A 26,006-nucleotide genomic window follows, 5' to 3' on the forward strand; every position below is an offset into this window, starting at 1 on the left:
GGTGGAGGTGTTACACTTAAAAAAACCGCATCGTCGCTATCTCCAAAAATTTTGCAACATTTTGATACCATGTGTTCAGAAATATTGCAAAAAAAAAATTTTTTCGCAAAAACATACCCTCCTCTGAAGAAAAAAAATAAAAATAAAAAAATTAAAAAAAAAAACCCACAGCAGCCACCCCCGAAAAATTTGCAACATTTTGGTACCAATTTCGAGACAATCGGTCCACAAATGCGGAAGTAGTTCGGGCACAGACAGACAGACAGACAGACGGACGGTGCTTATATATATAGATTAAATTAATCCCTCTCTCTCTTTCTCTCTCTCTCTCTCTCTCTCTCTCTCTCTCTCCCTCTCCCTCCTCAATATTATATATAATAATATAATATTATAAATAAATATTATATAATATAATCATTTTTTGCAGTAAAACAGAAAGCTCGATGGGCAAGAGCCGGAAGAGGTACCAATTTAAAAAAAATCGGTTCATAAATATACGATTGCGTGGGTTGGTGCGTGGGTGGAGGGGTAAACTTAAATAAATAAACCAGTAGTTTTCTCAAAAAAATTTGCAACATTTTGGTACTAATTTCGTTAAAATTGGTCCATAAATGCGCATGCGCGTGGGTGGATGCGTGGGTGGGTGCGTGGGTGGAGGTGTAACACTTAAAAAAACCGCATCGTCGTTATCTCCAAAAAAATTTGCAACATTTTGATACCATGTGTTCAGAAATATTGCAAAAAAAGATTAATAAACATACCCTCCTCTGTAAAAAAAAAAAAAATTAAAAAATTAAAAAAAAACCCCACAGCAGCCACCCCCGAAAAATTTGCGACATTTTGGTACCAGTTTCACGAAAATCGGTCCACAAATGCGGAAGTAGTTCGCGTACATACATACAGACAGACGGTGCTTATATATAAAGATATATATATATATATACATATATATACATGTGTGTGTATGTCTGTGTGCGTAAACATATATTTCATATTAATTTACGTAAAAAAATTAAAAACAAGTTAATATGTAATTTGAAATAAACAAATATATTTATACATATATATATATTTTTTTATTTATAGTAATATTATATGGCTTCTTTGTTGTGATTACACAAGTAATAATATATAGTTCAATTACATTATGCACGTTCGCAAAAAAATAAAAAACGTGATACATGCAAGCATAAAGTTTTGTAAATACAAAGGCATCGAATAATAATACATCTAAATAAACAATAATTAAAGCATTAAAAGAAATACTACGTACAATATGAAAACATTATTCACATGAAGTATGTCCATGCAAAGCTGCAATTCTTTCAATCCACCGATTAATGGAAAAAATATTTAAAATAATATCTTTGTCTTTTGATTTCATTGTTGCGAGATAATATCTTTTGTTCATATCTATAATAAAAGTAATCCTTATCTATCACAGTGTCACTCATCTAAAACAAATCATTTTGTTAATTATAATATAAATAAATAAATAGTAATCTTATTTTGCATTATGAAAATCTAATATATATGAACAAAGATTTCCACAATGAATCAATATACTGTTTATATAACAATTAAAACAAACATAATATTTAAAAATTAAAAAGATAGAACAAAATGTTTTTTCTTTCTCTTACCATAATAATATTTATTAAATTTACCTCCTTTATTTGATGTCTTTTAAATCTATCTTCTGTGTTATTCATTTCAATTAAGTTAGTTTGTATAAAATATTCATCCTTGTTTAATATTAGCTAAAATGTATTATTTTTCTAACATTATCAAAATTATTTAAAACATTAAATAATAATTGTTAATAACGCATTATTATCACATTTAGTATACATATTTAAGCACGTAAAATTTTTACCTCAGTTTGTTTTTCGAAATATACGTTATTAATAATAATAATTAATGCTGCAATTAAATGAACATTTCTAAAAACAAAAAACAAATGTATATATAATATATATAATAAATTTTTGTACAAAATATTGATAAAAATATGTTACATTACTTTGGTCTTATTTCGTTAAAATGATCTAATATGTACTCTAGTATAATTTGATTCTTCGCATGCTTCGTAATAATATGGAAGAAACCATTAAGATGATATTGATATTTCTGTTCTGTAGAATTGTACTGTTTATATCTTATATCGTCTAAATACTTTTTGATGAGATTAATATCTTCAGGGCAAGCCAAATATTCAAAAAATTTAGTGTCAGATTTTTCCAATCCTATAGTGTGCATTAATTCCCATGTGGTCTCGTTTTTGGTAGTTATTTTCAAACCATTACAATATGTCCATTCCTTCCACCATGGCAAAAGTCTACAATAGAAAAAAAATTAAATTTTCTTATTAAAGCTTAGCATATGGATCTTTTGATTAAATCATTTGAACATTATTAGCGATATCTGTAAGAAAATTTGATTAAGAAAGGCTAAAAATATGTAACAATATTTACTTGTGTTTTATAGGATCTTGGAGATGTTGTTTTAATTTCTTGTTGGCTTCTTCTTTACAAGTGATGTCATCAAAAAAACATGCCCATTTTGCAGCTTCTTGTCGTAAACAAATTCTAAGTTTGTCTGTATCATCAATTTCTTTGTATTTGATTTTTTTAAGTACATTCGTCAATATATCGCTTATTGTTTCCTAAAAATCGTTAAATATTTATTTCTATGTTTAATTAATATTTTTGCACCCGCCCAAGTGTGACTTTTGGGCGAATGTTCCTGAACTATGAATTACATCCCCTAAAATGTTGCATCCGCGGGACAATTTCAATAATCACTCGGACCGCGCGACACAATTTGAGCCCTCATCAAAAATTTGATTAAATTTGTGCGAAATGTTTATAATTATAAATCATTGACAAAGATTTTTAAGCATCTGGCTATATATCCAAAAACAATGTTATATATGTCAATAACATTAGCAGTAGTGATAATCATACACTTTAAGGCCTGTTCTTCACGTGAGTGATTATTCAAACTAGATTTATTGCACATTTATTTGTGACATATTTAATAGTGTGTAAAAGTTTATCGTGAAGTATATATTTTACGAAGTATTTGAACTTTTTGTAGTAAATGAGTGTACATATGCAAATATCTGAAATATAACATTTTCATTGAAATTTATTAATATTTACCGTATAGTATAAATATTTAAACTTCCCAATGTTTTTTTCCAACGCTATAAAAGCACTGGACAAATATTCCAGAGCTTTAAACATAGGATACCAAGCTATATAATCTTCTTCTCGATACATATACTTTATGATATCCCAGAATACATATGAATCCAGTTGGCCTCCTATCATTAAATGAAATGCATCATCGATAATTTGAGCACGATTAAGAACATGAATTTTCGTGTATTCATCAGAGTCTAGATAATATGAAATTTTTTGCCAATTCAATACATCATAGTTAACGCGATAATATCCTGTCGAATAGTAAATAAATTTTATAAATATTTATTATTTTAAATAATTTTATCATTGTAATGTATTTATTTTCAAACATTTTGGTTTCATACTTTTGTTTACATAAATTATAAATCAAAAACGTATTAAAAACTTAATACATATAAATAAAATGCAAATATGCATGTAGAAAATTAATTAGAAACAGAAAATAAAAATTGTGCAAGATATTGTTGTATAGCATAAAATAAAATTGATTCTAGTTGTTCATAAATTATGTAATAAGTATTTTATATTAATAAGTAAAGTTTCTATAACGTGTAACTTTACAAAAATTGTATGTTTTACTTGTTCTAATTATTATACTAATTTGACAAATATAATTAACTTATTTATAATTTTAATGTTATTAAAATAAAATATTTGTAAAAATATAATTTCAAAATTGATTGATATTATAATAGAAAACACCGATATATACTTTAAGTATATATAATAATACAGAATATTACATAAAAAATATTTTAAAACTATTATAGTTATATTTTTATAGGACAATGAATAAAATAGATAAAAATATAAAATAATGTCAATTATGTGTATGTACAATAAAGACGAGAAATAAGTCATAATAAGTCCATTATTCGATATCATTAAATGAAATGCATCATCGACTTACCAATTTGTTGTAGATTGAATATTATCCAACCAGTTTTTCTAAATTTTAATAATAATATCAAATCCTTTTCTTTGCATACCATATGATGAATGAAATGGTAAAAATCGGGAAACGTTTGCGTAGTAGAAGTTACAAAAACGCAATCAACGCTTAATGTGTCGGTATATTGTATCGATACATTTACTTTGTGATTATAAATTTGTATTATTTTTATAATAGGACAATGTTTTTCTATATACCACTTATTGATTATATCCATAGCACTATGTTCTTTTACAGCAGTAACAATTTCTTCCAGAAAATGACCCATACTTTGCCTAAATTTACATAGTATGTAAAATAAAAGAGCAAATATGTTAAAATTGTCTGCAGAACGTTATTAGTGTAAATAATTTTAATAAATATTATAAAATAAAATATAAAATTGCATTTCTATTTATATATTTATATATCTTATATTTATATTATAATAATAAAGAATATATATAACAATTTTTAATGAAATTTAAATAAAATTTAATAATTTTGTTAAGTTATTTAAATATTATTAGCGTAATATAGATGTTATTTGAGCAAAGTATTGAGAGAGTTATAAAATAATTAAAAGATAGATAAAACATACGAGAAGTGACAAAACAAATATAATATAAAGCAAATCGATTTACGAAAGACAAAAATAAAAATAGAGAAGTAATGGAAAAAAGATATGTCTTAGATATTCAAAAACCTATTAAATATAAGATTAAAAAACATATGTAACACAAAATGCAATTAAACAAAAAAAATATATAGACATTATAGATGATATAAAGATATGAAGAAAATAATAAAATAAAAATAAAAGTAATTTATAAATTATTATCAAAAATGACAAATCGTGAAACAAAGATAAACAAAACAACATTAAATATAACATTATGAAATAGTGACAACGATAAAACAACAAATTCTTTCTACAAAAGCAGTTTTGTAGTAAGAATAATAAAATTAAATATAATAGTTTTACACAATTTTATTTTTTTTATTATATTTTTTATCATATTACTTACTTGCTAAATACATAGTGTGTGCGAACTGTTTTCCAAAATAATTCTTCGGTGAAGGCGTGTAGCATCATGCGCAGTATAAAAGGTGCTACAATTTACATTAAAATTATGAATTAGATATATAATAATATAAATTTATAATTATTTTATAGATTACATGTAAACATAATGATTTTGAAAAGAAAAATTATATTTTATATGTATACAAGGTAGTAATCGCGCGAAACATTGAAATAAAATTTTTCGTTATTTCTTACGAACATAGCAAAACATTAAAGGACCATTCAATTTTCTTTACCTACATATCCGCGGTTATTACCGTACACTTTATCTATATAAATACACACACACACACACACACACACACAAAATATATAGAGAGGGGCAAAAGTTCCGGAACGGTAAAATATCTCAGAAAATATTAATTTAATAAAAAAATGTTTCAAACAAAAAGAGTAGGACTTGAAAAAACTATTCGATGATATTATCTCTTTGACTTTGAGGTGACCTTGAATAGCACGGTCAATGTCAACTTTAAAAGTTTAATTGAAATCCTTTATTTTGTATTACATATACTTATAGTTAATGTTGAGACCTTACTAAAACACTATAATAAAACATTTTTTCATTAAGTACTTTTCGTATTATAAAGGTTTGAATTTAACAATTTTTTGACGAAATGTAAAATATTTTGCAAAATATTCAATTTTTACACAAATTATTTCATTTCAAATATCCCAAAACAAAGATTTCTGGAATAATTTATTTTAGAGAAAAACGTTTTAAATAAAAGTTGTATGATTGCTGCATGAGTGTTGTGATTTCTAAAGAAAATCAAGCGAACGCTACTGACTTTTTTCTAAAGGCCAATTTTTATGGTCATTTAAAAATTACTATTTTTTAACTAAGTCTACCTTAATTTTTTATAAATCGATTTCTCAGATTAGTCATTATTAAAACAATAAATTGTAAGGATAAGATAATCATAAAGAAAATGTTTTATAGGATATTTTATACCTTTAATACGTTATTTTATATAAACGTAAATATAATATCTCAAGAAATATTCATATTTCTACAATTTCATCTCAATAATTTTGTACATAAAATAATGAAAAACGTCAATATTTTCAAAAAAATAATATAGTTGTTTTTAAGGAAAACTATGGAGCTCCTAGTTGCAAATTACATACACACATTTGTATTGTTTGTGTTTGTGTATTTGTGTGTGTGTGTAAATATACCTTAAATATTAATTAAATAATATGCATAAATACGTATGCACGTATATACACACACAGTGTATGTATGCGTGTGCTTTTATAAAATTTTAATAATATATTATTATACTATATAATTTATAATATATTATTAAAATCTAAATAAAAAATTAATTATTATTATAATATTTATAATTAAAAATTTACGTGGACTATTTTATTATATTACATCTTACCCCTGATAGATTCGCGAATTTTTAATAAGAATTTGTCGTCTTGTATAGGAGAATTCCATATATGATAATCACCATCCAAAGAAAAAGAATTATGTTGATTTTGAACAACAAATAAATTCATTATTCGATATTCTGTATAAATCTATAAAAAAATTATTAAGTATATCGATATTGATAATCGTTCGAAAAATACTTGCAATAGAAACAAATATTAATGTTATATTAGCGCTACTTCTATGTTAGAAAGAAACACTTTCTCATTTTGAAAAATACATGCGAATAAATATATAATAATAAATCTAAAACTTTTTATTAATATATTTAGCAAATATTACATACTTTTAAAATTATTATTCCATTATATTAAAAAGCAGAGTTCTTTTTATCAAACCAAATTCAATAAATATCGTGTGTGTGTACTCATTTTTAATTAATTAATTATATTTAAGATTACATAAAAATTTTTAAATATCTAATAAAGTGTTGTTAAAAAATAAAAAAATTTTAATACCTTACATTATAATTATACATATGTAACAAAGTGAAAAAAGTATTTTTTAAAAAACAATTTAGAATTTCAAATAATGATAAATATTTCTAAGACAATTTACAAAGAATTTATGTGCATTTTGTAAAAAGAATTTAATATACGAAAATCTTGCAATATAAATGCTTATGTTTGTTATCGTTTGCGAGAAAGTGAGAGCAAAATAGCGTTGAATATAGAATTACCTTATTGACAGCATCTATTGCAAGAAATGTGGTAAGACATTGATTAAACCAAATAGTCGAGTTAAACGGATTGTTCATATCATAAAACCATTGCTGTGCTACTTTATGGCCTACTAATTGAATTACTTGAATTCCGTGAGCAACAGGATATAATTCTTTATCGTAGATGATATCTGTTTCTCTGAAAGTTGTTATTGAATGTCAAGACTGAGAAGTTATTTAGAAAATAAAACTATATTTTTCCTACAATTTTTTAATTTTATTGTTAGAGTTACGATTTACAAACTCATGGGTACAATTTAGCAAACCTGTATTGTAAATTATTATTGATAAGAACTATAGATCTAAATAAATATAAAATTTAATTTTTTTTAATAGTTTTATGGCAATTTTAACATTTACTTTAGGGAGTAAAATTTAGCGTGCATACGTTTCTTTTTATGTAAGTACTATATTTTTATTCTTAATGAAATTGTTTGTCTTCAAAATGTATCATATTGTCGCAAGTTTACAGAAATAAAATATATAGGTATACATGTTTTTAAACTTTATAAATTTGCATACTAATATAATTTTATTTTTAACATAATTTGAAGCACTTACTCACCTATAAAGAACAAGTCCGAAAACCATGATGCCGTTGTCATGGAAATTTGGAATTGCAGCATGAGTGACGTGCGAAGTATTGTTCGAATATTTCCAATGACTTTCAAAATTTGACGTAATATGACCAACTATATTTTCTGCAAATTTTATGTCAAGTGCAGTTTCGATCCTGCACCATATTTTAATTTTTCGAGGTCTGTTTTTATCCATGGTTAGCTCATTAGACACCAGCATTGTTACGAGATAAGGCGACATTGCAGGTGTGGTATGAAAGTGTGTCCAAAACATATTTTTCTTAATAATTTCCGTATTTCGCAATGGCATATTTGACAAAGCCGTGCATAGTTTACAACCTATAGATATGCTAAAGGTTGTTTCTAATAGATGTTGGATATCCCAACAATCAATTATTTGTGGGAAGTCTATTATCTGGAAATGCAGAGCAGCTATCCAACTACATTTCAAAGAAAATAAATTATTGAAACATTTTTCGCATGCATAAATATATTGGGAATTAAAAAATGTGTAAATGTAATATGTAATAGTGCGTACTAAAGATAAAGATTGTTCGTTTTTATATTTAAATTACACGATATAATAACTTTTTGACATTTAATACATAAATAATATACTAATTACAATGTCTTTTGTAATTGCATATAGTATACCTTTTAATAAACATTTATTAAAAATTTATTACTTACATTGATTTGTTTGGCACGTTGAAACTTCTGAAGCTTTTATCAACTTTACCAAAATATTTTATATTTAAAGTATATTTCCCTGGTAATAATTCATTTTCAAAGACAATATTAATTGTGTCTCCACTATTATTATATGTCGGTTTATATACTGTATCTTTATCATTCTCATGATATTTACCAATATTTGTAAATAAAACTATGTTGTTAATACATAAATTTTTTGATTGTAAATATATGTGTTGCGTTTTGTTAAGAATGTTTATGCTGATATTGTATTCTCCATAGAAAAAATTACTTTCAATTTGTGATGTAAGCTTGATATCGTAATGTATTGGTTTCACATATTTTGATGGTTGATAGCATCGAAATTCATTAGGAATGAGAACCGTCGCAGCGGTAAAAATTATTCCGCTACTTAATAATAGTTTTAAAATTATCATCATGTCGGAGAAAAGAAATATTTATTTTAGATCCGGAAAACACTCTGCACAAAAAATAAATAAAGAACTTAAATATAGCTTTGATGTATTTTTAAATAATTCTTGTATATAAACAAAAAAATAAATACAAAAGAGTATTAAAATTATTAATTGAAAAACTATTCTAATTAATGAAATATTATATGGTGATGAAGCAATGTGCAAATTTCTATTTGCACATTTTTTAAAAATAAAATTATAGATATATATGTGTGCGTTTGTATGAGTGCGTATGCGTGTGCGCGTGTGTATATTTTAGTGTCGCACATATTGTAATTGACAGCGATAAACAAAAGTTAAATTTGCAATATAGTTTATATTTCTTTATATAATTATTCTCATTGTTAATATATTATATCCATCTAAAATTTATAGAATACAGTTTAGAATAAAAAGACTTATTGTATATAAAGTTAGTTGGCTGAAGCAAATTATTTTTATAAACACAAAAACTGTTATTTTTACATACATACATATATATGTATGTATATACATATATATATATATATATATATATATATATATATATATATATATATACATAAGAAGACAGTAGGGATAAGAAAGACTGAAGAGTGACGAGAAAGAGAGAAAGAGAGATAGAGAAAGAGAGATAGCGAAAGAGAGAGAGAGAGAGATAGAGAGAGAGGGAGAGAGACAGAGAGAGAAAGAAAGAGAGGGGGGGGGGGAGAGAGAGAGAGAGCACATGTTTCTTATTATGTTCCTTTGAAGGTCTGTTTGATTTGTTCTCTTAAATTTGGTATTATAAACTCTAAACGATCATTCATCAAGAACAAAACCAACAATCATAATTTCAATTTTAAATTTTACCAATTATAAATTTAATAATAAATATTATATAAGATGTCTCAGAACTAGCTGTGAACCTGTTAAAGCAGATACCTGAGATTATTTGGAGACAATTTATTATCTGTTATGTAAATAATAGCATTTTTAAGTTTTAGAAATAATTTATTCGTTATGAAACTTTTGTGAGTCCACGATTATTTCGACATTACAATTCATGAAATATTATAATGTTGGCATTATTTGAAATTATCTCTAAGTTAAAAAATAATAATTTTAAATAAAACTATTCTCTTTATACTAATATATTAGAAATTCTTTAAAATTCCGTTATACCGTATAATTAAATTATTTTTATATTTGTAGACAAATATATGTTTTTATATTTTTAACTTATTTCGACTTACCTAATAGTTCGGAACAGTCTGTTAATTGCAAAATTATATGGATAAAAATTATATTTTTTTTAAATTACTGCAGCAAATTAATACTTTAGCAGTGTGCAATGTTCGAAGAATATAATTATTCACACACACTTTATTACTGTCATTATATTTACCACGATATGGTTCGAAAGACCACGAAAGACTAACTGATTCTCTGTACGTATCATCATGATAAACATGATGTATTAAGTCAACAAAGCTTCTGAGGTCGTTGTATATATTATATTTATATATATATATATATATATATATATATATATATATATTACAAATGCTGCTCCACACACATACATAAACACACAGGCGCGCGCGCGCCTCCTACTGTTTTCTTATTTGCTGTGTAACAGCTGTTTTAATTAAACTCATTCAAATTTTGCCAAATTAATCAAATAAATATGCATTATTTACAGATTTATATTACTTATTTCGAAAAAAATTTTCACAATTAATATGGTGTAATTCCTCGTAATATATATTCATCGCTTTCGATAATTTTGTCTTAATAATTTTCTTTATTTTATTAGTTTAATAATTATCTCAATAATTATTTTAATAATTATATATTTATCTTCTTTTAATAATAATTTAATTAATTAAACTGCCAGGTATATTACAAACGACCCGACTGTCAAAAATATTCTTTATTCTTAAGATGTTACATATAGACGACGTTTCGATCCTTGGTTTAGGTCCTCTTCAAGTCTTAAAATAACGTATTAAAACGAATTAGAATTCACAATCACAAATTAAAATCAAATAAATCTTAACATATTTTATATGATATAAAATTAGACAAACGATGTCAAACTGTCCATCCAGAGTCACACTTAAAGTGGACCTTTCCTGGGTAGAAAGGAGTATTTTTTATGAACTACAGATATTGCAATTTTACTCAAAACGATTAGTTGTACGAAAAAAACCGATAATAACCTTTTTCGTAGAGAATTTTATGAGCTATAATTTTAATAATAACTTTTTTTCTCAAAAAATTGATAATTTTTAAAATAATGTCAAAAAACAAAAGGTTATTCCCTATAAAAAGAACGCGCTGGATGAAATTAAAAATACTTAATTTTCAGGATTTTATTAGAACGTCGACATAAAGGCCTCCTCAACAATTCAGCTTGTTCCTAATTTTTATGAAATTTCGCCCTTTTCATGTCTAATTTTACTGGACAATATAAAAATCTGAATAATGTGTAAAATATTGTAAAATAATGCGTAATAAACAGAATTATTTAAGGTGTTATTGAAAAAATATTATAAATTAAACATGTGAATTTATTGTTATTACGCGATGTTACATCATAATTTGTACGATTCTTAATTTATTTTTTCGGATAGGATAAAAGCAAGATGCACCTACCTATATAAAATTTTCTCAACTGTTTTATGTATTTAGTTACACTTTTTGGGATATAATTTATATTAAATGTATTTTTTATAAATTATTTTATATATTTGATATATTTAAGTTTTTGCTGAGGAAAAATCATTTCCAATCGTTTCAGGAATCTTCCATTATCGTGTGATACGGTACGTCTGGGACACCGTGTATATTGCCCAAAAATGAATAATTACGAATTTTCAGAAATATTTTAATTTCTACGTTACTGTTTTATTTTGAAGTGTATATCTATGTTATATAATTATAGCGTTTAAAATGAAAAATAATAATAAATAATAAAATAAAAATTATATCAAGTTTTTAATAGAAATAATATAAATATATATATATATATATTTCACAAAATATGAACATATAACTTATAATGAAGCATCGTACTTTGTAGCACAAAACAGAGGTCGTAATCAAGTAGTAAAACGTAGAATAGATGCAACGTCGAATCTTGGATGTTAAATCTCTGGCAATTTTTGTCGCATTTTACAAAAGTGTGTTTTTTTTATTTAAATTATATCTTGAATCATCACCTTTTTCATTTTAAGTAATAAGAAGCAATTCTTTGCATTCTCTTTAAATTTTATCGTAAATATCATATCTAAATGCTGCACAAAATCGGAACCAATGTCTTTAAAAAAAAAAATACATTAATTTGCTACATTTAAAAATCTGGCGACGAATTTGCGTCACAAATAATCTTTTCCTTTAAAATATGATTGTCAAAGGATTTCGAGAAGAAGTTTTCATTCAATGTTTTCTTTGGGTCCAAGCAGACAGTCCTGCGTCGCGTCGTCTGGAGTAAAAGTATAGTTATGAGTAAAAGTATACTTCTTGAATCAAGACACAACATATTTTTGAATAAGTGGTAAAAATGACTTCTCTTATAATTTATTATATAATGTTGATTAATATAAAATATACAATTATTAATACAAAATTCATTATAAGATTTTATTGCTATAAATCATGAAATTTTTTTATATATATTGTAATCTTCAATTTCACATTTTAAAATTAGACAATTATGACGACGACAGTATTCTAATCAATTTTTATTATTTTTTAATTTTTAGTTTACAAAGAATTCGTAATTTAAAAAAAAGCTGTCTAAAGAGCTTTTTCAAATAATATTTCATATTATTTGATTAAGGAATATATAAATCTGATTATATTTTACGTTAATATTTTTATTTTTTCACGGTTCATACAATGATTATAAATGATAAGATCTTATTTAGAAAATTAAATTTTTTAAAATACAGTTATTTAACAGTGATGTGTGATAAAAAGATCACTAACATAATTAACCTTTTATGTGCAAATCTTTCATGAAAATTTATTTATTTCAGCAAATATCGTCTTTGAGCTTTCTTTCATACATGAACTGACACCTGAACAACAAAACAACCTTAAGGACATATTAAAAGAGAAATAGAAAAAAATGTTTCATCGAACTTCATATCGAGTTTTATATTCCAATGACCCAGAATATGACCCAGAATGTACCGATTTATTCGATATTGTACAAGTATTAGCATATGAATCGTAATACCTATTAGATTTTTTATAATGGTTGAATTATTTAACTATTCTATCTATCTATAATATAGAACATATTTTTTTATGTTTTTATAATGTATTATAATATATATTTATATGAGCAATATTTTTATGTGTATAAAGAATATAACATATACAGTACATCATGTCTCTGTATAATATATTTATAATTGTATACAAATGTTTAATAAATTTATTAATACTTGTAATTTTTTATAACAAAACATATATAATTTATATTTAAAACAAATATAATTGTCTTGATCACCAAAAGTCATTTTTCAATTATATTATCTACATTTAATTATATAAATTTTTATCAAATTTATCTAATTGAATAAAATAAAATGTAAAATTTTTAAAACTGATAGAATTCACTTTTTGTATACTAATGTATGCGATTTTTATCTTTAAAAAATACTAGCAGAAAATACTTCAAAATCTTCTCAATTTTATATCTATAATATATGCATTGAAAGCATTGAAAGAGCATTTTTAAAAATAATTTCCAACTTTATATAATATAAAGTCAGTTTCTAATTTAGAACGTACATTGAATTTCACGTACAACATTACTGGCATCATCATTGCATTTATTATAAGTCAGTCTGTAACAATGACAAAATATTTTTTTATTAAATACAGACATTCACTTCACGCGCCGTTGCTGAATGTCAGCGTAAACTCGCGCAATTTCACTGTCTAGATCAGTCGATCTTTTACTCTCTCTTTGTTTATAACTTAAATATATTAAGAACTACTACATACACTACTATTACAGCTGGCATTCTTGTGTTTTATAATTTTGATTTTCTTTTGTTATTCTTTATCAAATTCGTAATAATTTTTTTGAAACAATCATGATTAAAATATTGCAACAACAATTTAAATGCATTTTAATTTTAATTTTTTTCCTTTTTTAATAAACTCTGAAAATACTTATTGAGAAACTAAGAAAATCTTATACAGTTTATACTAAATCTATAAATGACTTTTTTATTGGTACATTATTGAGATTATTTCGTAAAATAATTTTTGCTCTAATTAGTGCTTCAGACATTCTTTTCTTCCAAAAAAATATATTTTTAGTGTTCTTAGATATAATTGCGTTATGTGATTGTATGTAACTGTAAAATATAAAATATATATAACTTAAATGTTTAAATTAAAGTTGGTGTTAATGTTCATGGATATACTTCAGAAGGACCGTAATGACAGTTGAAACGTTGTATTTTAATTAAGCGTCAATAAATTATTACCAGTTGTGTCGACTTTTCTCACTGTGTATTGGTATAACATTCCATTAAAATATGTTTTATTTATAAAAAAAATGATTGGAAGACGATTACGAGCGTGATATCATGTCATAAGCAAAGTCTTATTCAGGTGGAGATATTTTTGATATCATCAGGTAATTATTATTTTTTTAAACGGAAACCACTATAATTTTTAAAATAACATATAACTATTTTAAAAATAAATGCACCATTTAAAATAAGATATCCTGTATGGTTTAATTAATTTCTTAAAATTAATTATTTAATAACTATAAGATTTATTATATAATTACATAGTCCTTTAAAAATTATATATAATTTATAAATATGTTCTTAATTTATATCTATAGGTATACATATTCATAAATAATTTTTAAACAATTAAAATATTTTTCCTGATGTTCTTCCGGAAGGAGATCGGAAAAAATTTTATATTTTTTCCGATAAAAAAAATTGTTTGTCTCAAAAATATCGATGATCTATTTAAATTTATCCATAAATAATATAAACTGTTTACATCCAGATATATTTGCAAAATTGCAGTCTTTGAGATTAAGTTTCAACATACACGAAAATGTTCCGCAGATGTCAAATGAAATAGCAATCAGCATTTTGTCTCTTAATTGTAACGTAGGAATTTAAGTTCGAATGCTTTTGCGCGCATATGCCAAAGTTGTTGAAATTGTTATTGGCGAGGAATCAGATTGTCAGGATTAATGTTAAAGCGTTTTCTCAACTTTCACTTTCAGGAATATTAGATCTGTCGGAGAACAAATTAAATTTTTCACCGGAAGGATGGTGTGAATCTTTCACATCTTTAAAATATGTAACCGATAATAAGTTTGCTTCTTTAGAGTCTTTATCTCTAACAAGTATGTTGTCATCAATGGAGGTGCATCTATGGCGATGAATCCAATAAAATATTTAAATGTTAGCTACTTCAAAAACTTGCCGCAGAATCTTACTTGCAAATTTGATGCGGGAATCAAATTTTGCTAGCCGCTGGAATTCCAGCAATTTATACAAGTCAAAATGTTATCCAAAATTAAAATAATTAAATGCTATAGATATGTCGTTGTTTACATAAACTCAACATTTTTACAAAAGAAAGTTTTAATGTAAAACAACTTAAACAAATTCGCGATGTTTGTATATGAACAGAGAAACAATGTTTTTTTACAGGAATTGTTTTAACAGAAGAACCTGTATACAGGATGTCCCTAAAGTCCGTCACCACCTCTAATATTTCGGAAATGAATTAAAATTTCGAAAAATCGCAAAACACGTGTTCGATCATTTCAAGGGGCTACTCTTCTAAGGGAATCGAAGAGGATCGCCCCTCAAGGGAGTCCAAGGGAGGCGACTTCCCTTGAAAATCGATTTATTGAAATTTTGATTCATTTCCGAAATATTAGGGGTGGTAACGGACTTTAGGGATACCCTGTATATGTATAATTAATTGTATGTAACACTGTCGCATTAAATTAAAGGTAATAATATTTCTCACACACATCCTTATAATATATTCACTCCTAATTTCTAATTTTTACATAGAATATTTAGTTATTGTATTAATTATTATTTTTATTATTTATAATTACTGAACATAAATATGTCATTAGTATCTTTAAGAATTATGCAGGAATTAAAAAATAATCTTTATATACGATATTCTTTGTATTAGACCAATTATATATATATATATATATATATATATATATATATATATATATATATATGTATATATATATATATAATTTTATATATTATTTATAATTATACATTTATATTTTTATTTTCTATCTACCAATAGAATTTATAATAATATTATATGGCTATCTTCTTGTGAACATAGGCAATAATATATAGTTCAATTACATATTGCAAGTTTATAAAAAAAATGAAAAACTTGATGCATGCAGTCATAAATATTTGTAAATACAAAGGCAACGAATAGTAATACATGTAAATAAATAATAATTAAAACAGTTAAATGAATTACATACAAATAAAGTACATACAATATAAACAAATTATTTATATGAAGTATATCCACCCATGCCAAACTGCAATTTTTTTTATTTTAAATTGTTTCACCAGAAGAATAATCTGCCAAAATACTCTCTCTGTCTTTTGATTTGCATGTTGCGAATTGATATCTGGCTTTCAATTTTATCAGAAATCCGCTTTATAAAAATCTAATATATATAAATAAAGGTTTGCACTATGAAATTAATATCCTCTTTATATAATAAACAAAACAGATATAAAATTAATACTCATAAATTAATAAGACAGAACTATATTTCTCTTACATTTGTTTTCCACAATAATATTTATTTACCTTTTCTATGTGAGAACTGTTAAAATGTTTTGTGTTTTTCATTTTATCTAATAGAAATGCTTCGGCCTTTACCCTTTGAACGTATTTGTTTATTTCCTAAAATGTATTAGTTTTTTAACATCATAAATAAATAACGTTGATGTAACATTATCAAAATTATTTTAAACATTAAATAATAATTATAAATATTGCATTATTATCATCACATTTTGTATACATATATAAACACGTAAAATTTTTACCTCAGTTTGATTTACAGAATATACGTTGTTAATAATAGTAATTAATGCTGCAGTTATACTAACATTTCTAAAAACAAAAAAGCAATTGTATATATAACACACATAATAAACTTTTGTACACAATAATTATAAAGATATGTCACATTACTTTGGTTTTATTTCGTGAAAATTATCTAATATGTATTTCAGTATAGTTGGATTCTTTGTATGCTTCGTAATAATATGTAAGAAACTGTTAAAAGAATTTGGATATTTCTGTGCTGTAGAAATATTTTGTTTAAGTGTTAAATACTTTTTGATGAGATTAATATCTTCGGAGCAAGTCAAGTATTCTAAAAATTTAGAGTCAGATTTTTTCAATCCTTTAGTATACACTAATTCCCATGTGGTGTTGTTTATGGTAGTTATCATCAAACCTTTACAATATGTCCATTCCTTCCACCATGGCAAAAGTCTAAAACAAACAAAAATTATATTTTCTTATTAAAGCTAAGCATATAGATCTTATGATTCAATCATTTGAACATTATAAGAGATATTTGTAAAAAAATTTGATTAAAAAGAACTAAAAATATGTAACAATATTTACTTGTATTTTGCAGGATCTTGGAGATGTTGTGTTAATTTATTATTGGCTACTCTCTTACAAGTGATGTCACCGAAGAAACATGCCCATCTTGCAGCTTCTTGTCGTAAACAGTTTCTAAGTACGTCTGTATCATCAATTTCTTCATATTCGATTCTTGTAAGTATCTCGTGTAATATTTGTCTTACTTCAGACTAAAAATCGTTAATTATATATTTATACGTTCAGATTATAAATGTATTTAAAAATAATATATTTTTCATTATTTTCCAATAGATTCTTAAAATTTTCTCTTTCTATGAAATAAACATACATACATATAATAGTATAATAGTATGTAAAATTTTAACGTTGCGGTATATGTTTTTCTAACTATTTAAACATTTTCTAGTAAATGAGTGCATATGCAAATATCTGAAATGCATTTTCATTGAAATTTATTAATATTTACCGTCAATTTTTCAATTTCTTCTTCCAAGACTATAAAAGTACTGAACAAGTATTCCAGAGCTTTAAAAAAAGGATACCATGCTATATAATCTCTTTCTCGTTGCAAATATTTTATGATATCCCAGAATACAAAAGAATGGAGTTGGCCTGCTATCAATAAATGAAATGCATCATCGATAATTTGGGCACGATTGAGAACATGAATTTTGTTGTAATTATTATAGTTTAGATAATTTGAAATTCTTTGCCAATTCCGTTCATCATAGTTAACGCGATAATATCCTGTTGAATAGTAAATAAATTTTATCAATTTTTATTGTTTTAAATAATTTTATCATTATAATGTATTCATTTTCAAACATTTTGGTTTCATATTTCTGTTTATATAAATTATAAATTAAAACGTATCAAAAATGTAATACATATAAATAAAATGCAAATACATATAGAAAATTAATTTAAAAAATGTAATCCTATTAATAAATTCGTAAAAATTAGTAATCCTAATATTTGAAATAATCGAAAAAGTAAAACAGTGCAAGATATTGTTGTATATCATTAAATAAAATTGATACTAGTTGTTAATAATTTTATGCTCTGCAATATATATAATTTTTGTAATATGTATCGATATGATAATTGTATAACCTAGACTTATTATTATTAATTTTACAAATACAATTATCTTTTTAATAATTTTACTAGTATTAGAATATATAAAATACCTCTAAAAATATAACATTAATATTGAATAATCTTATTTAGAAAACGCTTGTGTATGTTAAATATAATATTATATATATAGTGCAGAAAATTACACAAAACATTTTGAAATTGTTATAGTTATATAATAAATATCTCAGATTGATATAGGACAATAAATAAAATAAACTAAAATATGAAATGTTGTCAAATATATGTGTGCAAAATATAGACGGAAAATAAGTAGTCATAAGCAGTACATTGGTTAATATTTACCAGTTTGTTGTATATTAAAAATCATCCAACCATTTTCTTCAAATGGTAATGATAATTTCAAATCCTTTTCCGTGCATACCATATGATGAGTAAAATTGTTAAAATCGGGAAAGGTTTGCGTAGTGAAAGTTACAGAAATGCAGCGAATTTTTAATGTGTCGTCATATTGTATCCGTACATTTGTTGGGCTCATTGAATCAGAATAATTACGTTCTACTTTAATGAGAGGACAATACTTCTCCAAAGCCCAATCTTCCATTTTTCTTTGTTGTAAAATAATATCATCATTTGTTATTAAAGCTGGATGTCTCATAACTTCCATAAAGTCACTATGTGATAAGCTAAATACATAAAATGCAAAATATATAATAGAATATTATAAATATGTTAAAATTGTCTGTTAATGTGTTAATATTAAAAAATTTTAATAAATACTAAAAAGCAAAATATAAAATTGCATTTCTATTTATATATTTATATATATCTTATATTTATATATGGATAATAAAGAATATAACATAATTTTAAATAACATTTAATAATTTTATTAATTTTTTTAAACATTATTAGCATTAATAAAGATTATATTTGAGCAAAGTATGCAGAAAGTATAAAATAATTAAAAAAAAAAACTAATAAGAAGTTAAAAACAAAAGAAAAATAAGAAAAATAACATAAAAGAGATCGATTTACAAAAAAAGGAAATAAAAATAAAAAGAATAATGGAAAAGAGATATAAATGTTATATATATAAAAATCTGTTTACTAAGATTAGAAAGCAAATGTGGCACAATGTGCAATTAAAAAAACAGGTATTATAAGAATTATAAATGAAATATAAAAATTAAGGAAATAATAAAATGAATATAAATAATTTCAAAATTATTAAAAAAATTCTATAAGCGCATAATATTATTTAATGTGCTAAGCGTATTCTTAGAATATTAAATATTCTAAAAATATGCCTAGATTATTGCTTAAATATTAAATAATATCATGCGCTTATAGGAAAATAACAAATCATGTAACAAAAATAAAACAACAATAAATATATGTAAATGAAAATAACGATTATACAACAATTTCTTTCTACACAAACGGTTTTCATAGGAAATTAATGAATTTAAAAATAATTCTAGTAGAAGATCTAGAAAAATAGCGAAATTGTAACACTAAGAAAAATACATTATAAAATAATGTCAGAAGAAACGAAAGAAAATAAGGGGACGTTATATAATACTTTTATTATTATTACATTTATGTTGTACAATTTTATTTTTTTTCATATTATATTCTATATTGTATTACTCACACTTATCGTATGACTTACTTATATACATATGTCCTTATGCCTTTCTGAAATATTTCATCTGTGAGGACGTGTTGCATCATGCGCAGTATAAAGGGTGCTACAATTTACATAAAAATTGGGAATTAGATATATTATAAATATATATTTATTTTGATGGTTATTTGTAAACATAATGATTTTTTCAAGGAAAATTATATATCGCATTTGTATATGTATACAGCGTAATAATCGCGTAAAAGTAAAATGTTTTTTATTGCCGCACCGTTTATCATTTTATTTATAGCAAATCTTTGAAGGAACATTTAATTAATTTCCTTTATCTACATATGTGCGGCTATTACCGGACATTTTGTGCATGCGTGTGTGGGTGTGTTTTTTTATAAAAATAATATTTAATTAAAATCTAAATAAATAAATAATTATTTTTTAATTTTACACATACTTTAAAATATTTATAATTAAAAATTTACAAGGATTATTTTATTATATTTTGTATACCTCTGATAGAATTGGGAATTTCTAATGAACTGTTTACTTGTAAAGTAGAAGGCGACATATAATAACCATCCAAATTAAAAGAGTAATGTTGATTTTGAACAACAAATAAATTTATTATTTGAAAATCAGGATAAGTCTATAGAAAAAAATTATTAATATATCAATATACCCGTTCTTAAAATACTTGAATTAAAAACAAATATTAATATTGTTATATAACGTTATTTTATTCTTATAACGTAACACTTATTTTGCAGAACGCACGTTAAAATAAATATAATATACTCTAAAATTTTGTATTGATATAATTAACAAACATTACATATTTTTTAAATTATTGTCTTATGATAATATATTGCAGGCTTCTTTTTAACAAATTTTTTAAAATAAATATTATGTGTATTAGTTTTTGATTATTTTATTTCATTTTAGATTTTATTAAAATTTAATAATGTCTAATAAAGTGGTGTTAAATATTAAAAATTTTTTAAAAAATAAATAATAATTTTATGTATGTAAATATGTGAAAAAATTATTTTTCAAAAAACAGTTGTTTATTTTATAAATTTCTAAATGTTCTTAAGACAATTCACAAAGAATATGTATATGTAGATTATGTAAAAAGGATTTGATTTAAGAATATCTTGCAATATAAATGCTTAAGTATTATATCGTTTGCAAGAAGTTGAGAGCAAGATAGCATTGACAATATTTAGAATAACCTGATCGACAGCATACGTTGCAAGCCATGTAATAAGACCTTTTTTAAACCAAAAGTCCGACACTGACGGATCGTTCATCATGTCAATAAACCATTGCTGTGTCACTTTACGTCCTACTAATTGAGCTACTTCGATTTTGTTAGCAATAGGACATAATTTTTTATTGTAGATGATATCTGTTTCCCTGAAAGATATATTTAAATGTTAAGACTGAGAACTTTTACAGAAAATATAACATTATTTTTGTTAAAATAATTGAATTTAATTGCTAGATATACAATTTACAAACTCATAAGTACAATGCAGCAAATCAGTAAGTCGTACAAAATAATATTTTTTTATTTTTTAATTTACAATATGAAACAACGATCAATTTCTGTTAATGTGAATATTGTGAAAAAAAAAACAATAATTTGAAATAAATAAAAAAATGTCATTTTTTTTTATAGTTTTATTACAGTTTTAACACCTATCTTAGAGAGTACGATTTAACATACATATTTTGCCGTTTATGTACGTATTAAAACGGTAAACTTTAACTTTGCAAAATAATATGAATAAATTTTATTCCACTAAATTGTTGTTTTCGTAATTCCTTATACTTTTGAACGTTTACAGAAACAAAAAACAGACATGTTTTTAAATTTTGCATACAAATATAATTTTATTTTTAATGTAAATTAAAGCAGTAGTACTCACCTATAAAAAACAAGTCCGAAAACTGTTATGCTTTTGTCATGGAAATTTGGAATTGCAACATGATTCACGTTCCAAATATTGTCCAAACGTATCCATTTATTTTGAAAAAACAACGTGATATTTTTAGCTACATATTTTGCAAATTGCATGTGATATTTAATTTCTACTTTGCACCACATTTTAATGTATTGTGTTTTGATATCAAGGGGGTATAGGTAATTAGACACAACCATTGTTGCGTGATGAATCAACATTACAGATGTGGTACTGTAGTTTGTCCATAACATATTGTTCTCATCTATTTCCGTATTTCGCAATGGCATGTTTGACAAAGTAGTGCAGTGATGACATCCCAAAGAAATGTTAAAGGTTGCGTCTAACGATAAATTATTTGAATGCCAACATGGAAACGCTTGTCGGCCGCCTATTATCTGGAAATGCGGAGCACCTACCCAACTACATTTCGAAGAACATAAATTAATGACATTTTTTGACAAACATAAAAATATTGGGAATTTAAAAATGTATAAATGTTATATGCGTCAACACATTATATTTTATGACTTTATTGTATATTATTGTAATAATAAAAGTAAAGAAAGGGAGAGAGAGAGAGAGAGAGAGAGAGAGAGAGATTTACTCTCTCTTATTAGATTTATATACAATAATTTTTGAGACATTAATACATAAATTGTATATTAATTACAACATCTTATGTAACTGCATATTGTACTCTTTTTAATAAACATTTATTATTTAATCAAATGAGAAATAGTTTTATCGGCTCTCAATATTAAGAATAATATATGATATTTTAAATCGGTCAATAGAGCAAAAGCGCGAATAATTAATTCTTCGGAAATGTATCTCTTGGTTTGAGATCACTAAGTTCCATATATAAATTAATCTCGAACTTATGTATGGAGAAAATAGGCGAGAAAAATATAGGTCCGAAAACTAACATCTACTAAAAAGGCAAATGAAAAATATAGAATCGAAAGGGTTTGAATAGCTTATTGTTAGTTGGTAAGAGCAGTTGCTCGGAAAGTGAAAGACGCGGGTTCGATTCCCGCTTCAGCGACTTTTCGGACCTACATTTTTCTCGCCTATTTTCTTCATATGTAAGTTCGAAATTAATTTATATATGAAACTTAGTAATCTCAAACCAACAGATACAGTTCTAAAGAATTAATTTTTCGCGCTTTGGCTCTATTGGCCGATTTATAAAATATCACATATATTATTTATTATTTACTTACACAGTTCCAGCTTTTTTCGCGTCGAAAATTTTAAAGCCTTTATCAGCAGTGCCAAAATATTTTATATTTAAAATGTAATTTCCTGGTGATAACTCATTCATGAAGGAAATATCAATTGGGTCTTCTTCAGTATTATATGTCGGTTTATAAACTGTATCTTTATCATTTTCATATTTTTTAAAATTTGTAATTATAACTATATTGTCAATACATAATTTTTTTGAAAGTAAATATATGTGTTGCGTTTTGTCAAGAATGTTTATGCTGATATTGTATTCTCCATAAAAAATATTTCCTTCAATACATGATTTAAGCTTGATATCGTAATGCATTGATTTTATATTATTTGATGGTTGATAGCACAAAGATTCATTACGAATGAAAGCCGTCACAGCAATAAAAATGAATCCGCTACTTAATAATAGTTTTAGAAATATCATCATGTCAAAAAAAAGGAATATTTATTTCAGATCTGTAGAACACTGTGGACAAAAGATAAATAAAGAAATTAAATATAGCTTAGATGTCTTTTTTAAATGTATAATGTTCTTCTATATAAACAAAAAAATAAATACAAAATGTATTAAAATTATTAAGTGAAAAACCATTCTAATTATTGAAATATTATATGGTCAGAAAACAATATGCAAAACATTTAAAATGTATAGAATATTATTTGGAATATAAAGATTTATAGTATATAAAATTAGTTGCCTGAAGTAAATTACTTTTGTAAACACAAGAGCCATTCTTTCTACATACATACGTACGTGTGTGTACATTCAAAATAAGAAGACAGTACGGATAAGAAAGACTGAAGAGCGGCGAGAGAGAAAAAGAGGGCATATGTTTATTATTTTGTTCCTATAAAGGTTTGTTTGCTTTCTTCTTTTAAATTGTGTATTATAAACTCTAAACGAACATTTACCGAGAATAAAGCCAACATAAATTTAATTTTAAATTGTATAAATTATAAATCTGATAATAAATTTTATATATAAAATGTTCCAGAACTAGCAGTAAATCTGTTAAAAGCAGATACCTGATATCATTTGGAGACGATTATTCCTCAGCAAAAATGTGGAAGTATCAATAAATGTCGAGTTATAAGAGATTGAAAATAAATGGTTTTCCTCAAACTGAGCCTTGTGGAAATAAAATATTAACAAAATCACATTCGTCAATTAACTTTAAGTAAAGTTTTTGTTAATAGAACTTTAATTTAAGGTTTGATTACAAAGATATATGATGGAAAATTTGGGAACAAGTAAATAATGTTAGTCTATCTCGACATTTTCGCGGAGGAAACATTAACTCCAAATGATCTCAAAAATCTACTATTAACAAGTTTACTACAATTTCTGGAATTCCTGTATATAGTGGGTTTTTTCAGATTTTTCAGATTATACGCATCAAAATAGATGTGTTAACAATTGATTCAAATTTATAATATTATAGATTTTTTTATTCGATTGTCAATTAGTATGTTCTATCATTTTACTGTATAATGTATAATTAATACTGACAATGAGTTTAAGTACAAAAATTATAATCTTTATCAATGCTTATTTTATCAAACCTTTCTATTTGATATTATTTTTTTATATATATTCTCACCATCAATATATTTATTAATACATGTAATTTATTGTTTTTATTTATAAAAGAAATAAAAAGTTAAAATTAAATTTGAATTTTTAAATTTAATTTAAATATCCCAAAACGTTTCTACTTTAATGGAGTATCTTATTAAATTGCTATGAACTATTGTTTATTCATTTCTAATTTAATATTAACATCCGTTTTGAGCGTTTTATATAAAATATTTTACATAAAATATATAACATAAAATTATTTATATAAAATATTTTATATATTACTACTTATTTTTATATAATACTACTTATTTTGACTTACCTAATATTTCGGAACAGTTTGTTAATTGCAAAATTATATGGATGAAAAATATATATTTTTTAAATTACTGCAGCAAATTAATGTTTTAGCAGTATGCAATGGTCGAAGAATATAATTATTCACACGCACTTTATTTGAGTTGTTATATCTACCACGATATGGCTCGAAAGACCACGAAAGACTGACTGATTCTCTGTACATGTCATCATGATAAATATGATGTGGTAGATCAACAAAATTCCTGAGATCGTTATATATATATATATACTTCGGGTATATATATATATATATATATATATATATATATATATATACACACACAATATTGTATGTAGGTATATATTATATTTTACTTCACATTTCAC

General features: G+C 24.4%; 2 protein-coding genes across 3 annotated transcripts; both read right to left on the minus strand.

The window, feature by feature from the left end:
• Positions 1-1,031: 1,031 nt before the first annotated feature.
• Positions 1,032-10,414, minus strand: LOC114931146 (aminopeptidase N-like; the record flags this gene model as incomplete). Its single annotated transcript, XM_085485906.1, has 13 exons — positions 1,032-1,454; positions 1,668-1,760; positions 1,877-1,943; positions 2,024-2,338; positions 2,475-2,665; positions 3,165-3,460; positions 4,120-4,436; positions 5,169-5,253; positions 6,622-6,763; positions 7,354-7,534; positions 7,961-8,413; positions 8,664-8,742; positions 10,357-10,414. Coding segments are annotated over 13 exons (2,394 nt in total), but the record flags the coding sequence as incomplete, so codon positions are not given.
• A 6,180-nt stretch (positions 10,415-16,594) lies between these two features.
• Positions 16,595-25,836, minus strand: LOC114944546 (aminopeptidase N-like). 2 transcript variants are annotated; one of them, XM_085485904.1, is made up of 13 exons: positions 25,642-25,836; positions 23,725-24,206; positions 22,466-22,921; positions 21,767-21,950; positions 21,045-21,180; positions 20,565-20,643; positions 19,235-19,575; positions 18,258-18,538; positions 17,810-18,000; positions 17,513-17,674; positions 17,221-17,287; positions 16,979-17,074; positions 16,595-16,832 (listed from the first exon to the last, which is right to left on the minus strand). In XM_085485904.1, the coding sequence occupies exons 2-13, from the start codon at positions 24,165-24,167 to the stop codon at positions 16,728-16,730; spliced, it is 2,541 nt and encodes an 846-aa protein (XP_085342030.1). In that variant the 5' UTR covers positions 24,168-24,206; positions 25,642-25,836; the 3' UTR covers positions 16,595-16,727. The 2 variants fall into 2 exon arrangements, with proteins under 2 accessions (XP_085342030.1, XP_085342029.1); XM_085485903.1 differs by having other exon boundaries at positions 17,369-17,674.
• Positions 25,837-26,006: the final 170 nt, after the last annotated feature.

This window comes from Nylanderia fulva, unplaced genomic scaffold (assembly GCF_048542155.1).
Source record: "Nylanderia fulva isolate GAGA-0341 unplaced genomic scaffold, ASM4854215v1 Scaffold4, whole genome shotgun sequence".
Taxonomy (NCBI): domain Eukaryota; kingdom Metazoa; phylum Arthropoda; class Insecta; order Hymenoptera; family Formicidae; genus Nylanderia; species Nylanderia fulva.

Bases quoted from the DNA above. Each gene is read 5' to 3' on its own strand.
- LOC114944546 (XM_085485903.1), bottom strand. From the start codon at position 24,167: ATGATGATATTTCTAAAACTATTATTAAGTAGCGGATTCATTTTTATT. The intron at 18,539-19,234 runs GTAAATATTAAC...ACTATTCAACAG, and splicing joins TTTTAATATACAACAAACTG to GATATTATCGCGTTAACTAT. The intron at 16,833-16,978 runs GTAAATAAATAT...TATATATATTAG, and splicing joins ACAGTTCTCACATAGAAAAG to ATTTTTATAAAGCGGATTTC.